Consider the following 25,893-nt stretch of genomic DNA (forward strand, 5'->3'; position numbering starts at 1 on the left):
TTGGCTGGGGGATATATAAACTTTTTTTTTTTTTTTAACATTTATAGTGACACATAGGGAGGGGGTGGGGGCCCATTATCCCTGGAGATGAGGCTGGGAGCTCTGTCAGTTTTGAAAAAAAAAATTGTCAGTTAAGTGGTTAAATGTGTGTTTTTCAATCATTGTAGTGAACTTGTATTATATTGCTTGCGTAGGTTAAGGCATAGCAGCAGTCCTTGCCACAACAGCTGTGATACAGTCTTGCTATACAGTTTACCAGCAGTAGGATTTCATGGTCAGTCAAGCTTGTGTTGTTTCAACCAGCACATTGACCGTTTGAACCAATCATTTTCTTAACTTGGCATTATTGTCAATACACTTTTCATAATTTTGTTTGGGGACAGATAAACCTACCATTTGGGGCTTTTTTCTGTTTAGCAGTTTTTTAACCAATTGCTAAGCTGTCCAGTGCAAGCATCTGATCTTCTTCCACCAGAGAGAGGACACAGAGTGCTGCCAGCTCAAAATTTGTACTCTTCCAGCATCACTGGTATAAAAAACTTTAGTGCAAAAACATAAAACCTTTGCTCCTTCATCTTCACTCGCTGATTCAACAATATTGAACATGCATGACTCCCAACATTTCCTAATTGAAATTGTGATCTTGCCCCCCCAAAGGGGTGTGGCAGCATGAGGTGTGGGCTTCACCACACTGTGAATAGATGTGCAGCATCTATTCACCCTCTGCTTTGCTATGTAGAGCAGTGGTGAGAGTGCTTCTCCCCCCTTACCCATAGTACATTGCAGACTGGGGGGGGGGACAGCAGGATAAAAGGTATGAACACGTGCCTCATATCTCAGAGATGTTGTGTGCCTGCTAGGAGCTATTGCTCAAAATGGGGTATTTGTATCAAGCAGTGAAAGTGTGGAGAAGTTGCCCATAGGAACCAATCAGCTCCTACCTATTCTTTTATAGACCGAACTTGATAAATGCTACCTTAAAGCTGATTGGTTGCTATGGGCAATTTATACACTGCTCCTCTTCACAGCTTTTCACTGCTTGACACATAAACCAAAATTTCCCTCATGACCAACTCCCACATGAATACTACATTATCTTACTAGGGATGTGCGCCGACCCCCGTGTTTTGGTTTTGGATCTGTATCTCCTTCGAGGTTTTGGATTTGGTTTTTGGAAAATGGAAAGTATTTGTGCGCCACTATTATAAATACACCTCTCCTGATGTTGTTGTTGTTGTTGTTGTTTATTCATTTATATAGCGCCACCAATTCATTCAGAGCTGTATAGAGAGAGTCGGGTAAGCACACACTAGGGTAAATTATCCAATAATTCTACCAGTATGTTTTTGGAGTGTGGGAGGAAACCCACACACATATATGGAAAGAACATGCAAATTCACAGATGGGGCCCTGGTCAGGAATTGAACTTATGACCCCAGTGCTGCTAGGCAACAATACAAACTACTGTGTTACCCACATTACTGCAGCACCTCCTGCATGGTGATTATTCCCTCTAACCACTTACTAAGGGATAGTTCAGCTTTGGTAGTGAGCAGAAGCTGAGGTTGGGGACACTTTGGTCAGCCGGAGAACAAATAAGTGTGCGCTTAGTGAAAGCTATTGGAATACCCACAGCAAGTAGTTGTTCTCAGAGGTTCAGATAGACTGCAGCAGCCTATTATATTCAGTACAGATGTGTAATGCAACAGAAAATAATCTTTCTCTCTTTTAATCCAATCCATGCTAATGCATGGAAGTATTTGTGTATCATCTGAACTTCTGCAAATATCTGTATGCTATATCTTGACCATATCTCACAGTATACAGATCGTCCTTTCTTACTGCTGTTTCAGTTGCACTAAATATCCCTTCTCAACGCGGTCCCATTCGACTTTGCCACACCAAACGTATTTCTTGCTGAAAATGTGTGTCTTATTTGCATAAATAATTAATTGGGTGTGACAACTACACTGCTAGCTTACACTGATAATTTTATGTGCGACATTTGTACATCTGTGTGCGACTGAATCTGTAAAAAGGGCCCTGTTGCGAGTGGCCGCGGGTTTCCTCGCGCTGAGTTCTGTTGTTCTTAATCTGCGATTTTGTACGTGTGAAAAACCAAATCTGTCAATAAGGTCGCAGCCTAGCATCACTAGTACACTGCGAGTGGATTTTCACTGCGTCTGCGATGTGAATAAAACGCAAAATATAAAGAAAATATATTTGGTAGTGTTCATTTCAGAGTATCTTGGTCACGCCGACATCTCGCGTCCTATGTATAGTACAGATAACCAGCCTGTGAGGACACATCTGTATATTATCTTGGTATGCAGTCAGGAAGCCAGTGGTCTAAATACCGACCGCAGGCTTCACGGCTGACTAATCCCGGCAGGGGTCTAATGATAGGCGTCGAAATTCCGGCGCCTATCATAAGGTAAGCCGGGCGGCTGGCGCGGACAGCCGCGGGGAGGGAGGTTGGGGAGGGCTAGGTTAGGGGCTCCCGGGGGGACTTAGGGTTAGACTAGGGGAAGGGGGGTTTACGGTTAGGCACCCCCACAGTAGACTTTGGTTTAGGCTGCGGGATGGGGGGGTTAGGTTTAGGCACTTAGGGGAGGTTAAGATTAGGCACTAGGGGGAGGTTGGGATTAGGCACCCCTAAGGGAGGGTTAGGGGGGGATAGGGTTAGTTTTACTTGCCTAAATCCCCTGTCAAAATCTGCTGCCGGCTTTGGGATTTGAACCATGCGGCCGGCGGACATACTTTTAAGTACTGATTCCATTATCTTGATGTATTCAATATTTTCATGATTTACATGTACACTAAAGTCTTTAAAATCATACGTTTCATTTTACTATTTTGCCATTTCCATTATCTATACAAACCTGTAAAATACTCATCCAATATGTCCCTAGTATTTGTAATTAGGGGGCCTATTCATCAAGTTTTTTTCTTTAATTATATTATGAGCTCTGCAATGAGGTAGCTGTAATGGACCCAGAAGGTAAATATGGCTGAGGAGTAGAAGAAATGCCTAGTATAGTGTGGTGGATGCGATTTACTCGCTCACAGCTATGTCTCCAGCTTCAGCCCCCTTCTGTCAGCTACTGTCTGCGGCAGGCACACCTTCTGATGACAACCGGCCACTCAGCTGACCTCCGTTACTGAAAGCTGGTCAGACACACTGCCGCCTTCCGCTTCCTCCAATTGAGTTGCTCTACCCAGCCACACTAGGCGGAACCTGACAGCTAGCCCTGATGGCTGCTAGGCACCGCTGATGACCTTCTCTGGTACCGCCCCCTGAGACTCCCGGCCGCCGCTGAGGAGTGCCGGAGAGTCCTGCAAGTTCTGGTAGGCGGAACCGCAGACTGACGCTAGCGCCGGCACTCTCCCTTTATATAGCCCCCACACTGACCGCGTGTGCTACTCCTTCCCGTCTGCCACACGAGCTTACATCCTTCAGTTTCCTGTTTGATTCAGTGCGCCCTCCAGGGGCTGGCGCCCTTAGGCAGCTGTCTAATGGTAGCGCTGGCCCTGCACCTTTGTTACATACTGAAAGTCTATGCCGCAGTAACCATTACCCTTAGCTGGCTGAAAAATATAAATCGCTTGTGTGTATTTGCTGTGGCTGATTTTATTATGTTATAAATACAGCATATGTCCGTTCAATTTTATCTACTGGTGTGGCTGGAAACCAATCTGTTAGAGCTGTGTTTATCAAACTCACTCCTAGCACTAATAGTACATCATACTTGGCTACTCTCCCAATTCGGTCGGGAGCCTACCGAAAATCAGGTGGCGCTCCAGGCCCCCCGGAAAAGTAGGCAAGCATACCGGCCATCGGCCGACCACCCCAAGCATGCAGTATTAGGGGTGGGCAATAACCGCCCCCCCCCCCCAGCTGTTGTAGGACTACACATCCCAGCATGCCCTGTCACAGTTTTGCTATTTGGTCATGGTAAAACTGTTGCAAGGCATGCTGGGATGTGTAGCTCAACAACAGCTGGAGGGCCACTTATTGCCCACCCCTGCAGTACATGATTTTCATTTTTCCTAGTTGGTGCACAAGTGTATTTATTACTGGCTGACAGATTTTTAAAGATCCACAGGTAGAGCTAACTATTTCACTTGTGATTCTGTGAGGAGACAGAAAACTGTTAATGCTCCCTGAGGGGGATGTAGTTTGGAAGCCGACAGTCTAAATGCCGACCGCCGGCTTCCAGACTTTCTAATCCCGGCGTGGTACTAGTGACAGGCGTCGAAAACACGACGCCTGTCATTAACCAGACGCCGGAAGACTGACGCCCGGCATACTGAATGAAGGTAAGCCGGGGGCCTGGCTTGGGCAGTGGGGGGGATGAGAGGGTTAGGTTTAGGCCTCCCGGGGGGACTTAGGGTTAGTCAGAGGGGAAGGGGGGGTTAGGTTTAGGCACTTGGAGGGGGGGGACTGTTAGCGCTCCTAAGGGAGGGTTAGGGTTAGGGGGTAGAATTAGATTAGCGATACTTACCTTAGGGACGATCAGGATCTTCACCCTTGCCGTGCTGCCGCTGTCGGGATTTGAACCGCCGGCTTTGCCTCCGGTGGTAATACCTACTACACCCCCCCTGAGGAATAGGTTAGTGCAATTAAGCGGTATGTGTGACACCTACAGAAAAGTTTTTACTTTCATTTTAATGTATAATTTTCCAGCACATTCTACACTTGGAGCAATAGTAGCTATGCTTTTTCCCTCACATAATTTTAATTTAAAAAAGGTTATAGAAGCCTCGCTGTTTACTGTACTCAGTTGTTCCTTTTTGAAGTGAAAGCAGAACAACTCCCCCCTTTCCATCATCATCTGATACTTGTGATCAATCATTGATAAAGTGATGTAACACAGGGGTACTCAACATGCTGCCTTATACTAGTGTGGAACTACACATGACAGAGACTTGGCCCCACCCCCAATGTGGCCTGCTGTGTCTGCTCTCCAGGCGTCTCCTGGGGAGCAGATAAGTATGGCATGGTGGGATGTGTAGTTCCACAACAGCTGGATGGCCACATGTTTAATGCAGCTGACCTCTGCAGAACGTAGTCGTTGCCGCAGAGCTCTATAAAGGCACTAGTGTGATCTATCAGTTTAATATCTGTTGGTGGATATGAATAATAAAAAAAACGTGGCACTATCTATTACATACTGCCATCCCAATCCATAGGTCACGATAGATCATACCTGCCTGCTTTTACATGTTCCTCCCCGGGAGAAGCCCGGGGAAGAGAAGCAGGTTGGTGACTATGGGGAGTGGGACCTGACGTTTCGTGTAATTAAGCCCCACTCCCTCGCGGTAAATTGCTGTGAATAGCGCATATTTAAATTGGGGCGGGGCCAAACGATGCAATTATTGAATAGCATAATTAAGCCCCGCCCCCTACCCGGGGACCTCAGATTTACGTGAAATTTCTTCCCATTCTGCCCACTTCACTAGGAAGTGGGCAGGAGAAGTGCCTACTCTACCGGGAGTGTGGAGGGTTACCCGAAACATCGGGAGCCTCCCGCGACTTCCGGGAGAGTAGGCATGTATGTGATAGATGCGTCCTTAACAAATAGACTATGCTATTTCTTTTGGCATGATACCTGACATAATTTAAAGAAACAATCTGTACACACAATCTGTACACACAATCTAACATATATGGAGAGAAAATTGTAAAAATAAAAGGTGCGATTCTGTACTAAAAAAAAAAAAACTTTTACTCCATTTACAAAACTTATACATCCCATCCCTCAAGGTTGATGGTTTGATTAGGTTATAATGCTTTTTATTTCCTCTGTTATCTCATCTCAAATCCCTTGAGAAATGTACGTGTTATGTGCTTTAATCCCATATTTGAATTATACACCCTGCTGTACTTGCTGAATGCTCTGTCACTGGGTTCTAATAGATGCCTCATATAGCAATAACAAATACGATCTAAATGCCAACTCTGCTTGGTCTGAAGATTCTTCCAAACTTGTCGGAAACTTGTAAAAAGAAATACATCAGGCTTTCATCACATAACTGCATTATTCATAGCGTCCTGATACTCTAAATTGGAGCTATAGTTTGCATTTTCATTTCTGCCAAGAAGTACGTAATGATAAAGAATCTGGAGGAAAGATGAGTCACCTTGACATTCTCTGGCTCAAATGTGTAATGGAGAACCTTCTATGATGTGTTTTGACCTTTTCTGTGGAGTTTATTGTATCACATGTGACATGCAGCAAATGGTGTAGGAATGAATAGAACTTGCATCAATGGTTGCTATGGTGAAAATGAAGGTAGATCTGAGAGACCAAAGAGTGTTTTCTAATATGATATCAAATTCAGCTCTTTCCACTCCCGTGAATGTTTAGTACGCGTAAAATAAAATGCATTCAAAATGTTTTCCAGAACATCATTGGTTTATATCCAATTACAGTTAACCTGCATTTTTAAACTCAGCACTAATAGAAGAGAGGATTAATTTACAGTCCATAGTAAATTGCTTTTTAATCATTGTTTATATATATATTTTTATAGGCATGTTTTTTAATTTTATATATATATATATATATATTAGGGATGTGCAGGCTCGGATAGGTTCGAGTTTGCACGTGGAGTTCGGATTTTTCCCTCCAAAAAAACGGAACTCAGAAAGAGGCAAAACGTCATCTTACATGGACGAACATCATCATTCCTGGACTTTTGTCCAGGAATGATGATGTTCGTCCATGTAAGATGACGTTTTGCCTCTTTCTGAGTTCCGTTTTTTTGGAGGGAAAAATCCGAACTCCACGTGCAAACTCTAACCTATCCGAGCCTGCACATCATATATATATATATATATATATATATATATATAATATGTGTGTGTGTATGTATATATATATATATATATATATATATATATATATATATATATGTATATATATATATATGTATATATATATATATATATATATATATATATATAATTTATAACTATAAATAGTTTTCTTCAGGGTCCACAGGATCTACCTTGGGGTATGTAGTTGGGAGTGATCCATTGCATCAAACAGCTTTGAAGCTCCCAGCATGCACTGGTCCTCCTTCCTATATAACCTGCCCCCAGCCACAGGCATTCAGTTTTTTGTTTGGTGCGTGGCAAGTATCCAGACGCACCGTTTTAACAGCGGGACTGCCTAGGCAGTCTAAGGCTTTTTCTTTTTTTGATTTACCTTAGTTTTTTTAACTTCTGAGTTTAGCAGTATTAGGTGCTGAATACGACGCATATACTGTGACTCCTTCTACCTCCGCCGATGCCGAAACGCCAGTACCGCTACATTCCCATAAGGCAAAAGTTATAACTAAGTGGCATGGGGAACAAAACATCAAAATTTTGGGTCCATGGTTTTGGGTCCAGACCTTAATCCCATTGAGAACTTGTGGTCAATCCTCAAGAGGCAGGTGGACAAAAACCCATAAATTCTGACAAACTCCAAGCATTGATTAGGCAAAAATGGGCGGCTATCAGTCAGCATGTGGCCCAGAAGTTGATTGACCGCATGCCAGGGCGAATTGTAGAGGTCTTGAAAAAGAAGGGTCAACACTGCAAATATTGACTCTTTGCATAAACTTAATGTAATTGTCAATAAATGCATTTGACACGTAAGAAATGCTTGTAATTTTACTTCAGTATACCACTGTAACATCTGACACAAAGGTCTAAACACACTGAAGCAGTAAGCTTTGTGAAAACAATACTTGTCATTCTCAAAACTTTTGTCATGGCTGTATAGCAGGGTCCCATCAATCGCATATAGCTAGAACTTCTGCTTATCGTATCTGGTGCTGTTTGCCTCTCTTTAGCAGGAGCAATCCAACACAGACTCTCTAATTGAAAGGCTTAGAGCTATTATGTCGAATATCTCGTGCTACCCAGAAAACTGAGCAGTACCGAAGGTAATTACAGAGCTTATGGGCGGCTATGTATTCTGTATGACGCAAGACTCTCTGCTAAATATAGTGAAAGGTGGAGTTCCATCCGATGTACTGTGTTTGAGAAAGGAGGGGATTTAGTCAAATTAATTTGTAACGTGTAACTTTCTCAAAGTTAATATGGAAGGACTTGCATCAAATGACAATTTAGGCAGACAAATGGCATATGAGCTTTAATGTAAGGTAATGCATTTAGACTGATCAGACATAATTGTGCTGCCTTCACATCAAATTGGATACAGTTGTGCATATCTGAGGTGGAAGTTTACTTATTTAACATCACCCAGTTGTAGGCCACTTCTATAAATAACAATATTCTGGGATGCATAAAACAGAGCAATAATGCACACAAAGCAAATGTAATTTTTTCCATTGTGTAAATCACTGGTTAGATTACATCTTATTTATGGCATATAGTTTTGGGTTCCTATGTATAAAGCTGCATACACACACAACGATTTTGTTACCAACGATTTTCTGAATGATATTCTGTCAGATTATCTGTCAGATTTTTTAAAGTGTAATGAACGATTTTTTTTTAACTACAAAAGATTTTTGTAACTTCCCTTAATGAAAATCGTTCAATTGGTCAGTCAGAATGAGCTACAAACTGGAACGCGCATGAACGTTAATCGTTCATCGTTCATCGTTATAACTCAGAAACTGAACGATTTTTTCAACAATTGAACGATAACGATGTCGTTATAGTTAAATCGTTCAAAAAATCGTTACGTGTGTATGCACCTTAATACAGTTTTTTTTCTAATTAAACCAGTTGATTATAATGAAAGACTTTGTAAACTGTTTATTATATTTATTTGTTTAGACCCAGCGTGCTTAATAGCACTTCACAATTAGGAACAAACACAGGGGGAAAAAATACACGATATTGACAGACAGACAAAGCAGTAAGCGAGCTCTGATCCCAAGTTTACAATCTATAGGGAAATAGGGGTTTGATGCAATACATCAGGTTAATGGGGCCTATCCATTTGCCGACTTTCTGCACGATGCGACCAAAATCAGGAGGTTTTGGTCGGAACGTGCAGAAAGTCTGCAAGTGGATAGCCGGCAAGAACCAGCGATGCGTGTGCACGCTGGGTCCTTGCCGACCCCGACTATCTATCGAACATGCCCGTCAACCTGACGACGGTCGTCAGGTTCGGCATGTTAATAGATAGGGAGGTTGGCCTCCTGCACTGAAGATGTCCAGTGAACGTCTTTCAGTGCGATGCCTGCACCTCAGCGACATGAAAGTCTGAACGCTGGACGTTCAGACTTTCATTTCGTTAAATGGATAGGCCCCTTAAGTTATTGTATACTAGCTGTTGCCCGCCTCTTCTCCCATAATGAAATCCCATCTGCCAACATTTGTTTTTATTTGAGGTATTCTAGTTGTATTGCTTTGCATAGGGGCCCTGTAGTGGGAGTGGCCTCGTAACCGGCAGTGTCATACAGACTGGTAACAGCAGCAGCGTTACCCACCACTCACACATATGTCATTGTGTGCCTTGTGCATAGACTATGTAGCCTATTCAAGGGTCACAGGCCCAAAGCACCACTCCCCCCACCCCTTACTGAGCGCGCACATGGTTCCACTCCTATTTCTTGCATTGATGATGTCAATACATTTTGTTTTTATTATTGATCAGCTTTTATTTGATGGATGGAGAAGTGCAGGTTATTTCTAGGAGGTTCCACTATAAAATTATACACCATTTATTATTTCATGAAAATCAGTTCAGTGGTTTTTGAACTAACTTGGAACAGACAGACAGAACATTCTTACATTAGTATAGATTTGCTACCATATAGCAATTAGGAGCAGTACTAATGCAGGGTCAGATTAACATGGGCCTTGGGCTAAAAATAACCATTGCTGTGTGGGTGTGGCCAGTGCCATGTAGGTGTGGTGTACACACAGTACACTATCAGCCCCAACATCTCCCTAAATACATCAAAGTACAACAACTGTCATTTTGTGAGTTAAAGAGAAATATAATTTTAATACTTGTGAATTATAGCAGCTCAGGAAGTGGGGCACCTGGTTATCATCATGTGTTCTAATGGTGAGCCTGTTTTTATGTGGAGGCCTGGAGCTGATGTCCCAACCGCCTCAGTGTTATTCAGGCCTTGCTCAGTGGGGATATGCAATTTAAACAGGGGTTTTGAATATTGATAAAAAATAAAATGTTTGAAGTTTTTAGACTGGTGGTAATTGGTTATAATAGTATTGCGAGGTTAAGATGACAGCTCTGGAATTTGGTGACTTTTTTTCAGGGAATGCTTAAAGGTTTGGCTGCAGGAGGAGTCTTGTTTTATGAAGGAAGGATAAGCTGCTTTACAGGACTGTTTAATAAAGACTGTTTAAAAAAAATAAAAAAATCTGTAATCAAGATTGGGAGTAGCTAATGAATGTGGATGAGAGGCTCAGATTAGATTGGTCTAATTTAGAGATTTTTAATAGGTAGAGACAAGGGAAGAGGTGTTGGTGAAGTTTGGTTAATGGCTTTGTATATTAGTAGAATTATTTTATTTTTAATTTGGTAAAAAATAGGCAACCAATGAGTGGAACAGCAGAAGAAGGATGTTTTTCAAGGAAACAGTCTAGATGCTGCATTCAAAATAGATATTAGGGGTAAATATCTTCTTAGAGTATGACTTGTGAGAAGAAAAATACAATACTCCCATGTGGGAGATTAAAAATGCATGGTGCTAAAGTTTTTGCATCTTCTTGTGCAAGTTATGTGCATATTCTGTAAATAGAACTTAGAAATTATCCTTTATGATATGTAACCGTATTTGGATACAGACTGGATGCGGGAAACAGGTCAGTTTAGAGTAAAAGATAACACCTAAGAGCCGATTCAATTAGCTATGAGTTCCATTAACATAGGTTATCGCAGGTCAATAACCTGCGGTCGCAACTTCAATTAGAAATCTGTTTTAGGTTTAACATGGCTCTTGACCTCTTCACTGGCGACGTGCAGTGACTGCGCCACCCCACTGCTTCCCTCAGCTTTTGCAGAGGATATCCGTTCACCCAGAAGTGATGCGGCAGTCTATGAAAGCCGACAACCGTTTCTGTATCATGCCCCAGAATGCCGTGCGAACAGCACTCCGGGGTGCATGTGCTGGGGATCACAGGGCAAAGAGGGGAACTTAGTACTTTATTTTATGGTAAAAATATTGCGACTCTGGGCCTGATTCAGAGCCAGACGCTATTTGCGCTCGCTCGTTCAGAAAATAGGGGTGGCTATTCAAATGAACCGTTCGCTCTTTGCGGTCTGTTCACGCCTCTATCTCTGAACGAGCGAACAAAACTTGCGGTCGTTTTTTGAAAAAATACGCCCCCTGGCCGCTCGCATCCTACGTCATGTCCGCTATTTATTAGATTAATCGAGTACATCGACCAGGGTATGAACTGCTCGCTATTTTTGTGGTTGGTTTTTGCTACCACAATTTTGCGAGCAGTTCTGGCTATAAAATAACCCAGTGACGTGGTCAATGACGCTTCTGTATTAATTATGCACACCCTTAAAACGCCCGTTTTGACCTTTAAGCACACCTGCGTTCGGATCTCCACTCCCCGTTTTCAAGCACCTTCCCCTGTTACCACCCACATACTCCTCATTCTGTCACTCAAAATAGCAGGCATTCGCTATTTAGCGAACAAACGATTTTCGGCCGCACTGACTGGTTCGCGCATGCGTATTAAAATCCGTACGCATGCGCAGTTGGGCAAACATCGCTCGGAGCGAACGAGCGGCCGCTTACGAGCGGCTCTGAATCAGGCCCTCTGTGCAGAGCCTCTTATATACCCCTTCCAATTAATAACACACTTGAAGGCATTTAAATAGCATCTTTGACCAATAATGACATGTTATTTTCTGTATAAAGTTCAAAAGAGGGTTAAATTATGTGGGTCATGTATTTTGGGGTGTTATAATTCCCATCTGCATGCTCAAAAATTCCCATCTGTACAAGTGTTTTTCACAATATTTTAAAGGCTTTAATTTAGTTAAAAACTCTAGCTTACTATTATTTTTTTTTGCTGTTACCTAAATAACACAGGTCAGCAAAATTTAAGGTATTGAAAGCTTTTTAATAATACTTTTATATTCTTAATTATACTCCTGTGTACATCAGGAATAGTATATTAAAAAAATGACGACATCACATTTACCTAAAAGGGGGTTACATACATTTTTAAGAAAAAACAAGAATTATTTCTTTTTTTGACATGTTTATTGTAAAATACGAAGAAGTGTAGATGATATCACTGTGTTTTTGTCTTAATTACATATTAAAATAACAATAAAATCAAACAATAATGGAAACAAAACCATAATTATTGAAAAAATCGTTGATATCTTGTTTTTTTTGTCTTCAAACTTCGTTTTGCCGCTTTTCACTTATAAGCTTTTTCTGTGTTGTCTCTGTGTATCATACAGTAGTAGTCAGCCATCATGCTGACATCCCAACGACCCTGGTATCAGCTTTCTACATCTTTAACGTCTTGGTGGAACCGTTCACCCTGTTCTTCACTGTAGTATCCGAGATTATTCGGGAAATGCTCAATATGGGAATTAAAAAAAATTTACCTTTTAAACTCCTATTGCAGCCATGGTTTCTGTAATTTATTAAGCATTTCCCTGACAATTTCTTTGTAGTTTGGATCCTTGACATTGCCTAAAAATTTTAAAATCACTTGTTTGAACGAAGTTAATGCTGAAAGTTCCACAATATTCATTACACACCCAAAATATTCATCTTTTATTAACTTTGTAATGTCAGGGCCTGTAAAAATGCCTTCCTTTAATTTAGCATCGGATAGGTTAGGGAATTTGGTGCAAAGATATTTGAAAGTTTCTCCATCTTTAGGCAGTGCTTTTACAAATTGTTTCATCAGTCCTAATTTTATATGTAGAGGTGGAAGTAAAACTTTATTGGATGTGCTAAACTGGATTTGATAACATTATTTTTTCCAATTTCTAAACTTTTTTTAGGTAGGGGTTAAAATGAGCCGACACAGATCTAAACTGGGTAGCATCTGTTGTATTTGGTTCCACCTTCGCCAGCTCACCTTGTAGTTGTAGTTGTTGTGTGTGTGTGCAATGTTCCTTTAGACAGTATGGGGTTTATGCCCTTTGTAAATTTCAGCTCCAGGCCCATGTGGACCTTAATCTGGCACTGGGCGGGGGGAAGTCTATACAACTGACTGAATTAATTTAAGACGATATTTTATAATAAATGTAGGCAGAATACTTTTATTACTTTAAAGAATATGAAAAAAATGACTTATTCATAAATACACTTTTTGCAGAAAGATGTGACGTGCAAAATCGGGAGTAATTTTTGTGTTCAGAAGCCAAAAATCTTTAAGTATCACATAAATTCGTAAAAAAAGCTTTTTCATAGCAGACCTGTGTTATTGGGCTAATGCACTTATTGGATTAATTAAGTTAATTGGAAACTTCAAATTGCGTAATTAGTCATCAGGGGGTATCCAAAGGGTCCAGAAGTGTCCCAACCATTTTTCCTTAAAATAACGATTTTAATAAAAATTGGACTTGCTCTGAAGGTGGTTAAAAAAAATCGAGTGGCGAATGGTAAAATAAAAACTTGTGCCCAATTGTATCCCAAAAATCTCATATCTGCGGGAAAAACCCTACCGCACGAGATTTGTTGAAATATCACTCCCAATTGAATATGTCCCTTAGAGTCTGGTAAAATGGTTTAGAAATAATGAAAGAAACTATTTTTTATTATATTATGTTTGTCAGTTTCTGTAAAAAAAAACCAAAAAAAACCAAATCACATTTGTATGACTGAAAAGTTTATTTAGTGCCATCAATGTAATGTTTGGCCAATGTTCCTTATGACATGAATAAATTAAGAAAACACTAGCAATATGATATCTATTGACAAACCTATAACATCATACATAAAACTTGGAATCTGCATGCTTTAATTTTAAATTTGTGTGCTATGTTCTAGTTGAGCAAGTTCCTGTGGAACCATATTACATCCCCTTGTCTCAGGCTGAGGTAATTCAAGAAGGAAATGATGTTACACTCGTCTCCTGGGGTACTCAGGTTAGTATGTTTGCTGTTTTTAATTAACACTTTTGGATTTTTATAATACTCTGTGTCCTATAAATCCATATGATTTTTTTTTTGCAAACATTGTATTACCTGGATTTACAGTTCTAGAAAGATGTTTTTATTATTCACTTGGCTTTTCTCAAATCTAATTTTCCAGCTGTATGTTTTTTATGCTTTTTTTATGTGGAAAGCAAAGATATTACAACATAATTGTAAGTGTTTGCTGGTTGCTTTGTACATCATACTACCAATAGATCACTTGTAGTAGTAATTTACATTTTTGAGGTACAGGGCCATTTAACCTCTGATGCCACCCTTCCCCAAGCCGGCATCTTACAGTGCCTTGCTCTGGGAAGCGGGTCCTCTACCTCTGCGATGCCATCTTCCCAGTGATATTCTGGAAGATGCGCATGAGAACAAGAGAACAATGGCTCTGAGCAGTGCCAGAGTCTTTGCTTTCACTCTGCAGCGCCATATTCCCAAAAAGGTCACTGGGAAGATGCGCTGGGGAGGATGAGGGCCTGTTTTCTGGGGCAAGTTAATTATACTTTGAATGTGGTGCTGGGCCCTTCTGGACCATGTGCACTGCACACTCTGCACCCATTATAAATACACCGATGGTACAGAGCATACATGGTCCATGTATTCCCTGCCTTTTCTTAAAGTCCTTGAATTCGACAATAAGAGCATGTCAGAGATTGAAGTTATAAACTCTCAAATTGTGTGCATGTCATATGGAATTAATGCAGTTTCAAGCTTTCAAATGAGGTGTCATTACTTTCACTTTTGTTTATCTTTACTATTTCCTGTTATGTATAATATAACATTTTTAAAAAATAAAAGGGTACATATTCCAGTATCTTATCTAGTGTGCTCTCTATCTCTCATTTTATGTCTGTCATACATTCTGACTCAACATCTACCTCCTCTTCTCTCCCTCTTCCTGTGTGTGTTCCCCAGCTTTCTAATCTTGGTCCCCTTTACTTCTGCCTCTTCCATAGGAGTACTCATCAGCTCGTTCGTCCTCCATTACCACCTTTATGCTTTTGACATCCAGCTTTACATCTCTACTCCTGACCTCTCACTTTCTGTGCTCTCCCGCATCTTCAAATGTCTGTCGCCAAGCTCCTCTTGTACCTTAAATTTAACATCTCTAAAATTGATTTGTTTTTCCTCTCTTGTCCACCCATGTAATTTTCCTTTAACCGCACCCCCATCTCATAAGTCTGCTGTCTGGGTGTCATCCTTTACTTCGACATTTCTTTTACCCCCCACATTCAGTCCCTCACCCAATCCTACCACTTTTACTTCCTTAACATTTCCAGGATTTGATCCTTTATCACTCTGAAAGTCAAGAATACTATCATTCACTCCATTATCTCCTGCCTAAATTGAAGTAACATTCTGTTCTCTGGTCTACCTCTCCCTTGCCTCGTCATTCTAAAGTATATTTTCAACTCCACTGCCTAGCTTATTTCCTCACTTCTGCTGGCCCCTCTGTCATTCTCTCCACTGACTACTTATACTATACCGAGTCACATTCAAACTGCTCTCACTGACTTACAATGCACTCAACCACCCCCACAACATTTCCAACATCATATCTGCTCAGTCATCAACTGCTTCATCTCCTCCTCCCTGATTATTTCCTCTCACTCCCACCTTCAGGACTTCCCCATGCTGCTTCCAACCTCGGGAATGCCCTCCACAAAAATCAGTCTTTTGCCTAGCATCTTAGCCTATGATTGGCCGTTAAAAACCCACCTACCGCACTTCCTCTTATCTCTGCAAATTACCAATCAAACTGCCCTGCTCCACAACGTCTTTGTGCTCCTCATTCCTTTTTCATCCATCTGGGGGATGCCATTACATCTGGGTTATGCATAGTGAGGTGTGGAGTCAGGCAATAACTAATTGAAACTGGCTCTCACCCCGTATATAACCCCTTCCAATGTAAGCTAAGTCTTGTTTTTAGTGCCTTGGGGTAAGACACTTCCTAGGTTCTAGCGTTTAGTTAAGTTTATTGTCTTTATTCTGTTTGGTGCTTAGTTCCTGGCAACAGGCGACAAGCACTAGTAGAGATAGATAGAGGTGTTTCTGAACCCTGTATCCCACTCTAAAGACAGCCCCTGGGAGAGTCACCAAACTACATAGTCCTTGGGTCTCTCTCCATATCAGACACACATCTGAGGGTGCCGCTGGCAAAAGAAAAAAGGTAAGTTTTATACATGGAAAAGACCTTGTTGCCTGTATGTACTGCTTCCTGGTACGCCGCTTTTGAGCAGAGCGGCTTGGTATGTTATTACTCATGTGGCTGCAGCTCTAGGGCCGGCGTGTATCACATCTCCCCGGGCTTCCACAGCACTCGCTGCTTTCTACCCCGACTGTTCCTACTGAAGGTCCACCTGCTAGGATTACAGAACAGCAACATGCTGACAACTTTGTGGGAGAGAGGGGCCTGTTGAAACGCCCCCAGGAAGCGGCAACGCTGCACGTGTGGGCATGCTGTCTGTGACGTCATCGTGATGAGCCTTGGAAACATAGAGGTCTCTGGATGGAAACTCCGGAGGCTAGGTAACGCCAAGGATGAAGTCAAGTGTCCTGAATGAAGAAGGTTGCCGATGGCGTGCCCGACCACTCTTGCCCAGGTATTTGAGTATCAGCAGCTCCCAGGGCTTCAGAGCCACGCACAAATGGAATGTTGAAAACTGCTGTAGTTCTGCCTTAGCTGAGACTCGCTGTACAATATAGATAAGCAGTTTATCTAGGATTATTACTTTTGTGTATTAACCTGGTGATCTATGTTGTGCTTATAACAATGTGATGTGTGTGTGTGTGTGTGTGTGTGTGTGTATATATATATATATATATATATATATATATATATATATATATATATATATATATATATGTGTGTGTGTGTGTAATATATATATATATATTTAGATGGAGTACCCAGCGTTGCCTGAGATTTTAAGAATGTTTGTTTACACATCCTCCTCGAACCAACCTCTCATTAGGCAGGCCTCACGAAAAGTGTGACAAACTTCCCCATCAACAGTCCTAAGGTCTTCAAAGAAAGTAGAACCTGTAATGGTGTAAAGCAAACTTCGGAGATGGAAGCATTCAAAATTTGTAGGATGTACAGTGTAAACACGGCCAAGAGCTTCTGTTGCTCGGATACCAGGATGACCATCTAGAGCGACTCCCTGTTGTCTGCGCAGAAAAACTTTGGGAGAAGCATTCCATGTGTAATAATTTGGCAGCCCACAGTACAGCAGGATCCTTCCAAAGTCACCATTTTGACGAAAGAAGTAAATTTTGTTGCGTAATTTGGTATAGTCACAGAGCTGAGAATGCTGGCAAAGCTTGCTAAAGCTCTCTTCGAAAATAAACATTAAGATCATGACAAAACATGACAACACAAAACGCTTGCTCCGTGGCCCTACCCATATGCCGTGAGGCTCCACAATGAGCGTCCAGCAAAAATTGTGGTTTTAAATTAATTACAAATTAACAGTAATTTCTTTTTTTGAATTTTTTTTAGTTTCCTCCGCCGTGTTTTAGTACGCTCGTATGTAAACAAATGATAAGCTTTGGTTAAGTAAAGAGATCCCGCTGCTACTTAATGAATGGGATGACAAGTTAAATATTGGATCTCTAACTATTTCTTGCGATTTTTTTCTTTTTGTATCCACCTCTTCTTGGGTGTGGTCTATCCCTCGACCTCGTCCAGTTGCTACTTGACGCCTGGTCACTCCTAAACAGGCTGTCTCAGGGGCAGACTCTCTTGAGAATCAGATTCAGAAGCCGACTGGGATGAGTAAAAATCAGGTCTATTAAAACGTCTGGTGCAAGTACCACGTGGAAATCTACGTTGTCTGCGGTTGTTAGTATCGCCTATCAACCATTTGTAAACCGAGTGTTGTTTATAGTCATTACTAACAGTCTCCAATTTACGTTTCTTAAATGCCAGTAACTCACTATTGTAGTTATGAAGATTAGTATGTAATCTATCAAACCATTTCTCAGCTTTGTCATCAACCAAACATTTTTGATGCTTATCAGAGAAGTTCTTAATCTCCGGTTTCAGTTTGCCTAACTCACTACCCACCTCTTCAATCACCAATAGTAATAAATCAAGCAAACATTTATTCAGCACCCTACACCACCGGCTACAGAAAGCTGGATTGTTCCGGCAGGGGCGTATCTACCCATTGGCCAGGATGGCACTTGCCAGGGGTGCCAGCCAAGGAGGGGGCGCCGCCTGGTGGTGCCTCCCGTAGCCAGTGGGTAGTCAATTTGCCTAAATCGAATCCAGTGAGGAGAGTGACGCGTCCCCTGCGGCTAATCCCAGGCTCCTGATCTCATGACTCATGTGACGTCTCCCTGGCCTGGCAGTATCCGGCTCTATTGGGACAATCGGCCCCGGCACCTGACAGGAAAACAGCCATTACGGCCCCGGCGGGAAGATGGCTCCGGCATGATAGCCGCCCCGGCACCCGACAGGAAGACAGCCATGACGGCCATGGCGGGAAGATGGCTCCGGCATGATAGCGGCCCCGGCACTCGACAGGAAGACTGCCATGACGGCCCCAGCGGGAACATGGCTTTGGCATGATAGCGGCCCCTGTAGCGGCACGCAATGGGAGGATAGCCCCAGCATGATAATGATCGGCCCCAGCACCTGGCAAGAGGAACTGTGCAGGATTGTTCAAGTATGTAATCACCGGGCGCTGGTTGCTTTGGTGCTGCGGGTTAATGGGTGGCTGTGCTGTGGCAGGTGGGGGGCTGAGCATAACTTTCTGCTGTTGCTGGCACTGCTACTGCTAACAGTGAAGAGTGGCATGCAGGCAGCCAAAAGGGGGTATATTTAGCAAACGATGTAGGGGGGTAAGGGTCAGCTGCTCTGCTACTACTACTTTAGTCTACTTTTCTATATACCCTGATCCCCTCCCTACCCCCAGCACTGTCTGCCTCTGACATCTCCTTTCCCCCTGGTATTGCACCGGCTATCTATCCTGACCCCCTCCTTCCCCCAGCACTGTCTGCCCCAACCCCTCCTTGCCCCCCAGAACTGCACCAGTTTCTATCTACCCTTACCCCCTCCTTGTCCATAGCACTGTCTGCCCCAACCCTTCCTTGCCCTCCAGTACTGCACCAACTGCTATTTACTTTTACTCCCTCCCTATCCCCAGAACTGCCTGCCTCTAACCCCCTCCTTGCCCCCAGTACTGCCGCAGCTGCTATCTACCCTTGCCCCCTTCCATCCTCCAAAACTACCTGGGGGGGCGCCAGTCCCTTACTTTGTCAGGGGTGCTCGGACTCAGATATTGTGTTCCTGTGGCCCTGTGCTCTGGCCGATGGTGGGGGTGTTGGATACACAGAATCCCCTTGGGATCTTTTTAGATCTAAAATACTCTGAGAGAAACTGGCCATGTAAAGTTAAATCAGTTTCTCTTTTCTTAAGTTTCAACAACCTATGATAGATATCTACTGGAGTTTCGGCTGGCAACTCAGCAAATTCAAGTTGACCAAACAGCACTCGTTCAGCATCATCGTCAGTCAGGCTAATGAATCTGTTCTCAGCTTCCTTTAATATTTCCTCATCAAAAGATCTAGACGTTGAGTCATGTTACCCACAGAGAAACAATATATTAGTATAGTAAAATGAAAAAACCAGCATGCGCCTCAGTGAACAGACTCAAAATCACCCCAGGCATGGAGACAAGGAAAAATTCTTATTTATAACAACAATACCATATTATCAGCAAAAAAATTTTTTTTTTAAATAACCAAAACAACATAAGAAAAAAACACTTTGGGTAGCTGGCTAGATAAAAAATGGCTAACAGCATAGCATAGAAAATAAGCAACAGTTACAATATCATCATAATAATAGTATGACACATTAGTAATATCGTATGAAAAAAGGAGATAAGGTGCAGGGACCAGAGTAATGTAAAATTCAGAGCACTCCCATAAATAGTTTTGCAATAAAGTCCGCACTCACCCACAGCACTTCCATCCATCCAGTGGCAAAACATTTTTATACTAAAGGGCACTCACTGGCATTCTTGAGGTGCATGGTCATAGATTGGCAACCACCTTTGATTAGGGGTGGTTATAGAGAATTGGCACTCAAACGTCGCAAACCACAATGGATTTATGATTTGGACACTGTTGCCCCGCGGAGTCTAAATGAGCACATCTCATTTAATGTTTTTTTGTAATTTTTTTGATATGTCTTTTTGATATGTCTTCGGGTTTGCTGTTTTTTTAATGATATATGTTTCTTATGTTTTTTTTCGTGTGTGTGTGTATTATTTGTACTAACAATGGCATGCCTATTTGGAGTGCCCTGTGACAATAAGGTGCGCTCCCTGTGATGGATCTAATGTTTTGATTCTATCACAATATGGTGTATTGAATTCATGAGCGTGTTGTTTACTTTTTCTACATCATGCCTGCCCACTCTTTGTTCTGATTGGTTTCTATACTATAGTCGGATAGAGTGATTAGCTTGCCTGCCTCAAGTTTTCACAGATCGCATATGCAATGACTAATAATGTCTTTGACGTTAGTGTTATGTTGCTGGGATACTTGAGCTGCCTAGTGGTTGGTGCTATTGCGCGGCTGGACACTGATTGGGTGTCTGCCCCATGTGATCTGCTGACTCGTTCTATCTCCCTGAGCTATTAAAGCGACTGGTGCTATCGCGAGGCTGGACATGTAGTGGGTGTCTGCCCCACGTGACCCGCTGACGCAATCTATCCTTTTTGTCCTATTGGCTGTTGAGAATGAGGCTTGGAACCTCTTCCTCCTTTGTGGGCGTGGCTACGATGGCGTGCGTTTCAGCATGTGCCGCACTATGACACTTTGATTACATGGCTCACACCTGGTTGGTATTGCCTTTGGTATTTAAACCTTGTTGTCTGTGTAATATGGTTGCACTTTATTTGGTGGCTTGAGCAGTGTGTGGTATTGCATTTACCATGACAAAGGCCCCAAATGGGGACCAAAACGTCGGACTTAGCCTATAACAATGGTGCTGTGTGATTAATAAACGGCTGGCTTATTTCTGCAAATGGTGAGAGCCCTCTCCTGTTTGGATTTTTTCTATATGCTCTGTGTGTACGTACGTACGTACGATATTCCAAAAGAAGAGAGGCGGCATTCAGACGTCTTTCCAATGACTTTCAACACAACCCAGTTGTCTGTCAGCGTTTCAGAACCTTTAGTAGTTCTTTCATCAGGATAATGCAGTAGTAACAAAACACACCTTAAATATAAACCACCAAGTGACGTAGCTGGAAGTCTGTGTGCAACACAGCTAATCAGTGATAATTAATGTGCACCAACCCATCACCAACCCATCACCAATACAATTAAAACAAACACCTGTCTGTAATGAAAATTTAAGCCCAAATTAGAGCACTACAACCCAGATTATGTTTTGATCCCCCTTCTAACAATAGTTCGATTTAAACTCTTTCTCCTTTGTTTCATGATGCGGTTATTACCGATGTATCTTCCAGATGTGTAAATTCTCCTAATTTTTCCAATTTACAGATTCTAGAAAAGAAAGCCTTGCAGAATTTATGTAATTATGACGATTTTGTGATTCGACCCTCTGATAAGGGGGGGGGGTCTATTATGATTTTGAATCAAACTGATTATAAGTTGGAGATTTATAGTCAATTAGCGGATGTCAACACATATGTTAAACTTGAGGTGAATCCCACTGTGAGGTTCAAATGGGAATTAGATGATTTGTTGGCATTAGGGGTGCAGGAAGGATTTATTTTTATTCATATACCAAAAACTTTATCTACCGTATACAACATCCGATTGTCCCCATTTTGTATACCCTACCTAAAGTGCACAATATACCATACCATATACAGTATCTGTGTATCTAGATTGTCTCATTCAGCCTTGTGTACAAAATAAAAGTACCTATTTAAAAGACAGAACTATGTTATTGGACACACTTAACACTTACCTGATCGGTTGTTCTTATGTACAGCCGATGTTCAGAGCCTTCATACCAGCATTCCTCATGCTGATGGTTTGCTGGCAGTTAAGGAGTTAATTACCCAGAATGAATTATATAAAGGTCCTCCAGTAGATTTTTTTCTGAAACTACTTGAGTTTACATTGAAATGTAACTATTTCTATTTCAATGGACAGTTCTTCATCCAAACCGCTGGCTTTGCTATGGGGTTGGCGTCACCCCCTCATTTGCGAACAGCTATATGTTCACTGTTGAAAAACAATTGTTCTTTGAAGATTCCAACATCCGGCAATATGTGTTCCAGTATTAGAATTATATAGACTGTTTACATTATGGTCAGGACCGGAACAGCTGCTGAGAGATTTATTTACACAACATACTCGTTTATGACATCCCATTAAATGTACATTTAATATTGAAAGAGAAAAATAACATTTTCTTGATGTCACCATTAGTTTAAGCGAAGGGACATTGGGGACCTCTCTTTTCACGAAATCTACAGATCTGAACAACTTATTAGAATACAGTAGTTGTCATCCAAGATCTCTTAAACAGGAACTACCTTATTCGCAGTTTTTAAGGTTGCATCATATTATCAGTGATGACCATGAGTAAAAAATGCAATTTGACAGAATGGTCAAAAATGTGTTCAAAGAGGTTACCCTTTAAAGGAACTTCTCACTCAAAGGGACAATGTGTTATGTCTCACCAGAGAACAGTCCTGGTCTCCCTCAAAATTGAGAGAAAAACGCTTGGTAATACCTTGGATTAATCATTTTAACCCTTGTGATGATGTGAGAAAACGGAGCAATCAATATTGGCCGATTGTTACAAGTGACCCCAAACTTAAGTCTCTTCGACATTCTCGTATTATGCCTTGCTACACAAGAGGCAAAAATCTCAGAGACTTGTTAGTCAAAACTGATGTGTCAGATCCCAATACTGTGCAGACAGGCTTTGTGCGCACTAAGAAAACAGGCTGCTTTAGATGTCCTAATTGCACCACATGCAATTATAGGGTGAGTGGGAATTCATTCAGACATCCCTCTACTAGCAAATCTATTATGATTAAACATTTTTTGTCTTGCAGTTCAAAATTGGTTATCTATATGATCACATGTCCATGCAACAAAAATTAAATTGGAAAAACTGAACGCATGTTTAAAGAGCGGATGGCGCTGCATCGCAGTGCCGTAAGGATAGCCCTGTCTAAGAAATCTAGCTATCAGCCGGTCGCTAGACATTTATTACAAGCTAATCATAGTTTAGCCTCTGAGGTACCTCATCATTGACCATGTGCCGGCATGGATTAGGGGTGGTGACAGGTCTCGTAAATTACTGCAATTACAATCCCAAAGGATATTTCGTCTGGGGACTCTGTCCCCCTTGGGACTGAATGAATTGTTAGGTTTACATGTGTTTCTTTAGTGATGTCTAATGTATTTGTTTAATTGAGGTGTTCTTGTGCATTGTTCTTTAAAAAGTTTATTTGAAGAAAAAAGTTTTTTTTTTCATTGTACATTCTTTCTGTGATGTTATACGGCAATTTACAATGTGATATGCATTTGAAATGCTGCTATGTTTCACTTTTGATACGATTTTTATGTTGTATTAGTAAGGTGATCCTATTTTTCTTATTGTTACTTGGACTTGAATTTCATTAAAGACAGGTGTTTGTTTTAATTGTTTTGGTGATGGGTTGGTGCACATTAATTATCACTGATTAGCTGTGTTGCACATAGACTTCCGGCGACGTCACTTGGTGTTTTATATGTAAGATGTGTTTTGGTACTACTGCATTATCCTGACACAAGAACTATTAAAGGTTCTGAAACATTGACAGACAGCTGGGTTGTGTTCAGTCATTGAAAGACGTCTGAGTGCCGCCTCTCTTCTTTTGAATTGCATTGGTTTGACCATGGATTCAGGTACACACGAGGAAGGCACCGGATGCTGCTGAATAAAACAGCATGGCAGTGGCGGCAATTACAGCAAATTATTTATATAGCTAGATAGATAGATAAAATATGGGAATCTGTCCGAAATATCGACTGTTCCATATGAATTCTCATAACGATGCCGGAAGACCAAAAGGAAGACGTCCCGACAGCGGCCGGTGTGTACTCTAACCCTTCCCTCTCCCCCCTAACACTAACCCTCCTTTGGTAGTGCCTAAACCTAAAACTCCCGGGGTGGTGCCTAAACCTAACCCACCCGCCTCCCTTCCCGCACCCTAAAAGTAACACTCCCAGGGGGGGAGGGGTGCCTAACCCTAAGTCCCCCCGGGGGTGTCTAAAACTAACCCTGGACCCACAGCCCCCCCCCATAGCTATAACCTAACTACTAAGTATTAGTAGGCCATACATAATAAAATTTGATGTGATGCAATGGCTAAACTTATACTGCAAGATCACTACATACAGTACTTGCAACAACCAGTGTATGACTGGATACAAATAGTCATATACTGGTTGTTCAAGTATGTAGTGATCTTGCAGTTCACTCCATGATTAAGAAGTACCCGGTGCCCTCAGATGAAGATAAACATGGAAAGAAAAATACTGCAGCACTCCGGGATTTGGGAGCTTCAACTCCAATTGTAATTCAAATGGCATGGTGAATAACCAATGTTTTGGGGTCACTGAACCCCTTTGTCAAGGTCTTTATACACCTTGGGGGTTCAGTGACCCCGAAACGTTGGATATTCACCATGCCATTTGAATTGCAATTGGAGTTGAAGCTCCCAAATCCCGGAGTGCCGCAGTATTTTTTATATATATTTTTTATATATTTTTATTAATTATTTTTTTCCCATAGATCAAATTGGTAGATTGTGGGCACTGAATGGGATGTGGGAGCCACATAACTGCTCAAACCTCAGTTGCATAGACTGTATGTGTGTATTCCAATGAGCACACAATTCTGTGAATTAGCAGCTCCACCATTCTGTGAGTGACAGCAATCTCATTCTGTGAGAATGCTGAATCTGCAGTTAACCACAGGCTGTGATGGCATACCCTATCTGTATTGCGCAAGGAACACGTCCATTAAGGCGTCAGCCTTAATGATCGTAATTTCATTGCTTTTTGGAGTTTGAGTGGCAGAAAATCAATAGGTTTTGTGAATTTTCAGATCATGTTTAAGCAGCCTTAACGGGACATGTGAAACCGTAAGGTTTTTTGTCTATGGAATTTCATAGCTTTTTTAAAATGTATTAACGATCAGGGTTTGGATGAGCAAACCATGCCACCTGCAGGGGAGAAGGGCAACTAAATGGTACACTAACACAGGTGGAAGAGGGGACAGCACACAGGAGGTTGGTTTGGGAGGTGCAGAGTGCGAGATGGCTGTAGGCGTGTGCGGCAGCAGCAGTGCAGTGTAAAGGGGGCATCAGTGAGCGACAGAGGGCTCACTGGTAGTGCGTATGCACCTGAGAAAATTAAATCAATAAGTCACAGATGCACGAATGCAGCAGTGAGATCCATCTACGATTCTGTTAAAAATTGAATGTGTAAAAAAAAAAAAAAAGTGTAGCCCTGCCCCCTAGAAGACAACCAGCACCGGGGTTTCGAGCCCAAGTACTGATTGTGCTACATACAGGGGACAAATGACGTAGGGGTCCACCATACGAAGCACAACCAGCACCAGGCTTTTGAGAACCAGTCCTGGTTGCCAAAATACGGGAGACAAATGACGTAGGGGTCCCCCGTATTTAGCTCAACCAGCACTGGGCTCAGTTTGTCCTGGTTCTGGAAATACAGGGGGAAAAAAATTCATAGGGCCCCCCTGTATTTC

The 25,893-nt window shown here is 41.9% G+C and overlaps 1 protein-coding gene across 1 annotated transcript in view; it reads left to right on the top strand.

Moving 5' to 3' along the window:
* Nucleotides 1-25,893, top strand: part of BCKDHB (branched chain keto acid dehydrogenase E1 subunit beta) — a 252,167-nt gene that overhangs the window by 110,168 nt on the left and 116,106 nt on the right. Inside the window, exon 7 of the mRNA XM_088470538.1 lies at nucleotides 13,975-14,072. Coding sequence (XP_088326664.1) covers nucleotides 13,975-14,072 — 98 coding nt within the window. The remainder of the gene's footprint in view (nucleotides 1-13,974; nucleotides 14,073-25,893) is intronic.

Source organism: Taudactylus pleione, unplaced genomic scaffold (genome assembly GCF_031769625.1).
Source record: "Taudactylus pleione unplaced genomic scaffold, aTauple2 ptg000015l, whole genome shotgun sequence".
In the NCBI taxonomy this organism is placed as follows: domain Eukaryota; kingdom Metazoa; phylum Chordata; class Amphibia; order Anura; family Myobatrachidae; genus Taudactylus; species Taudactylus pleione.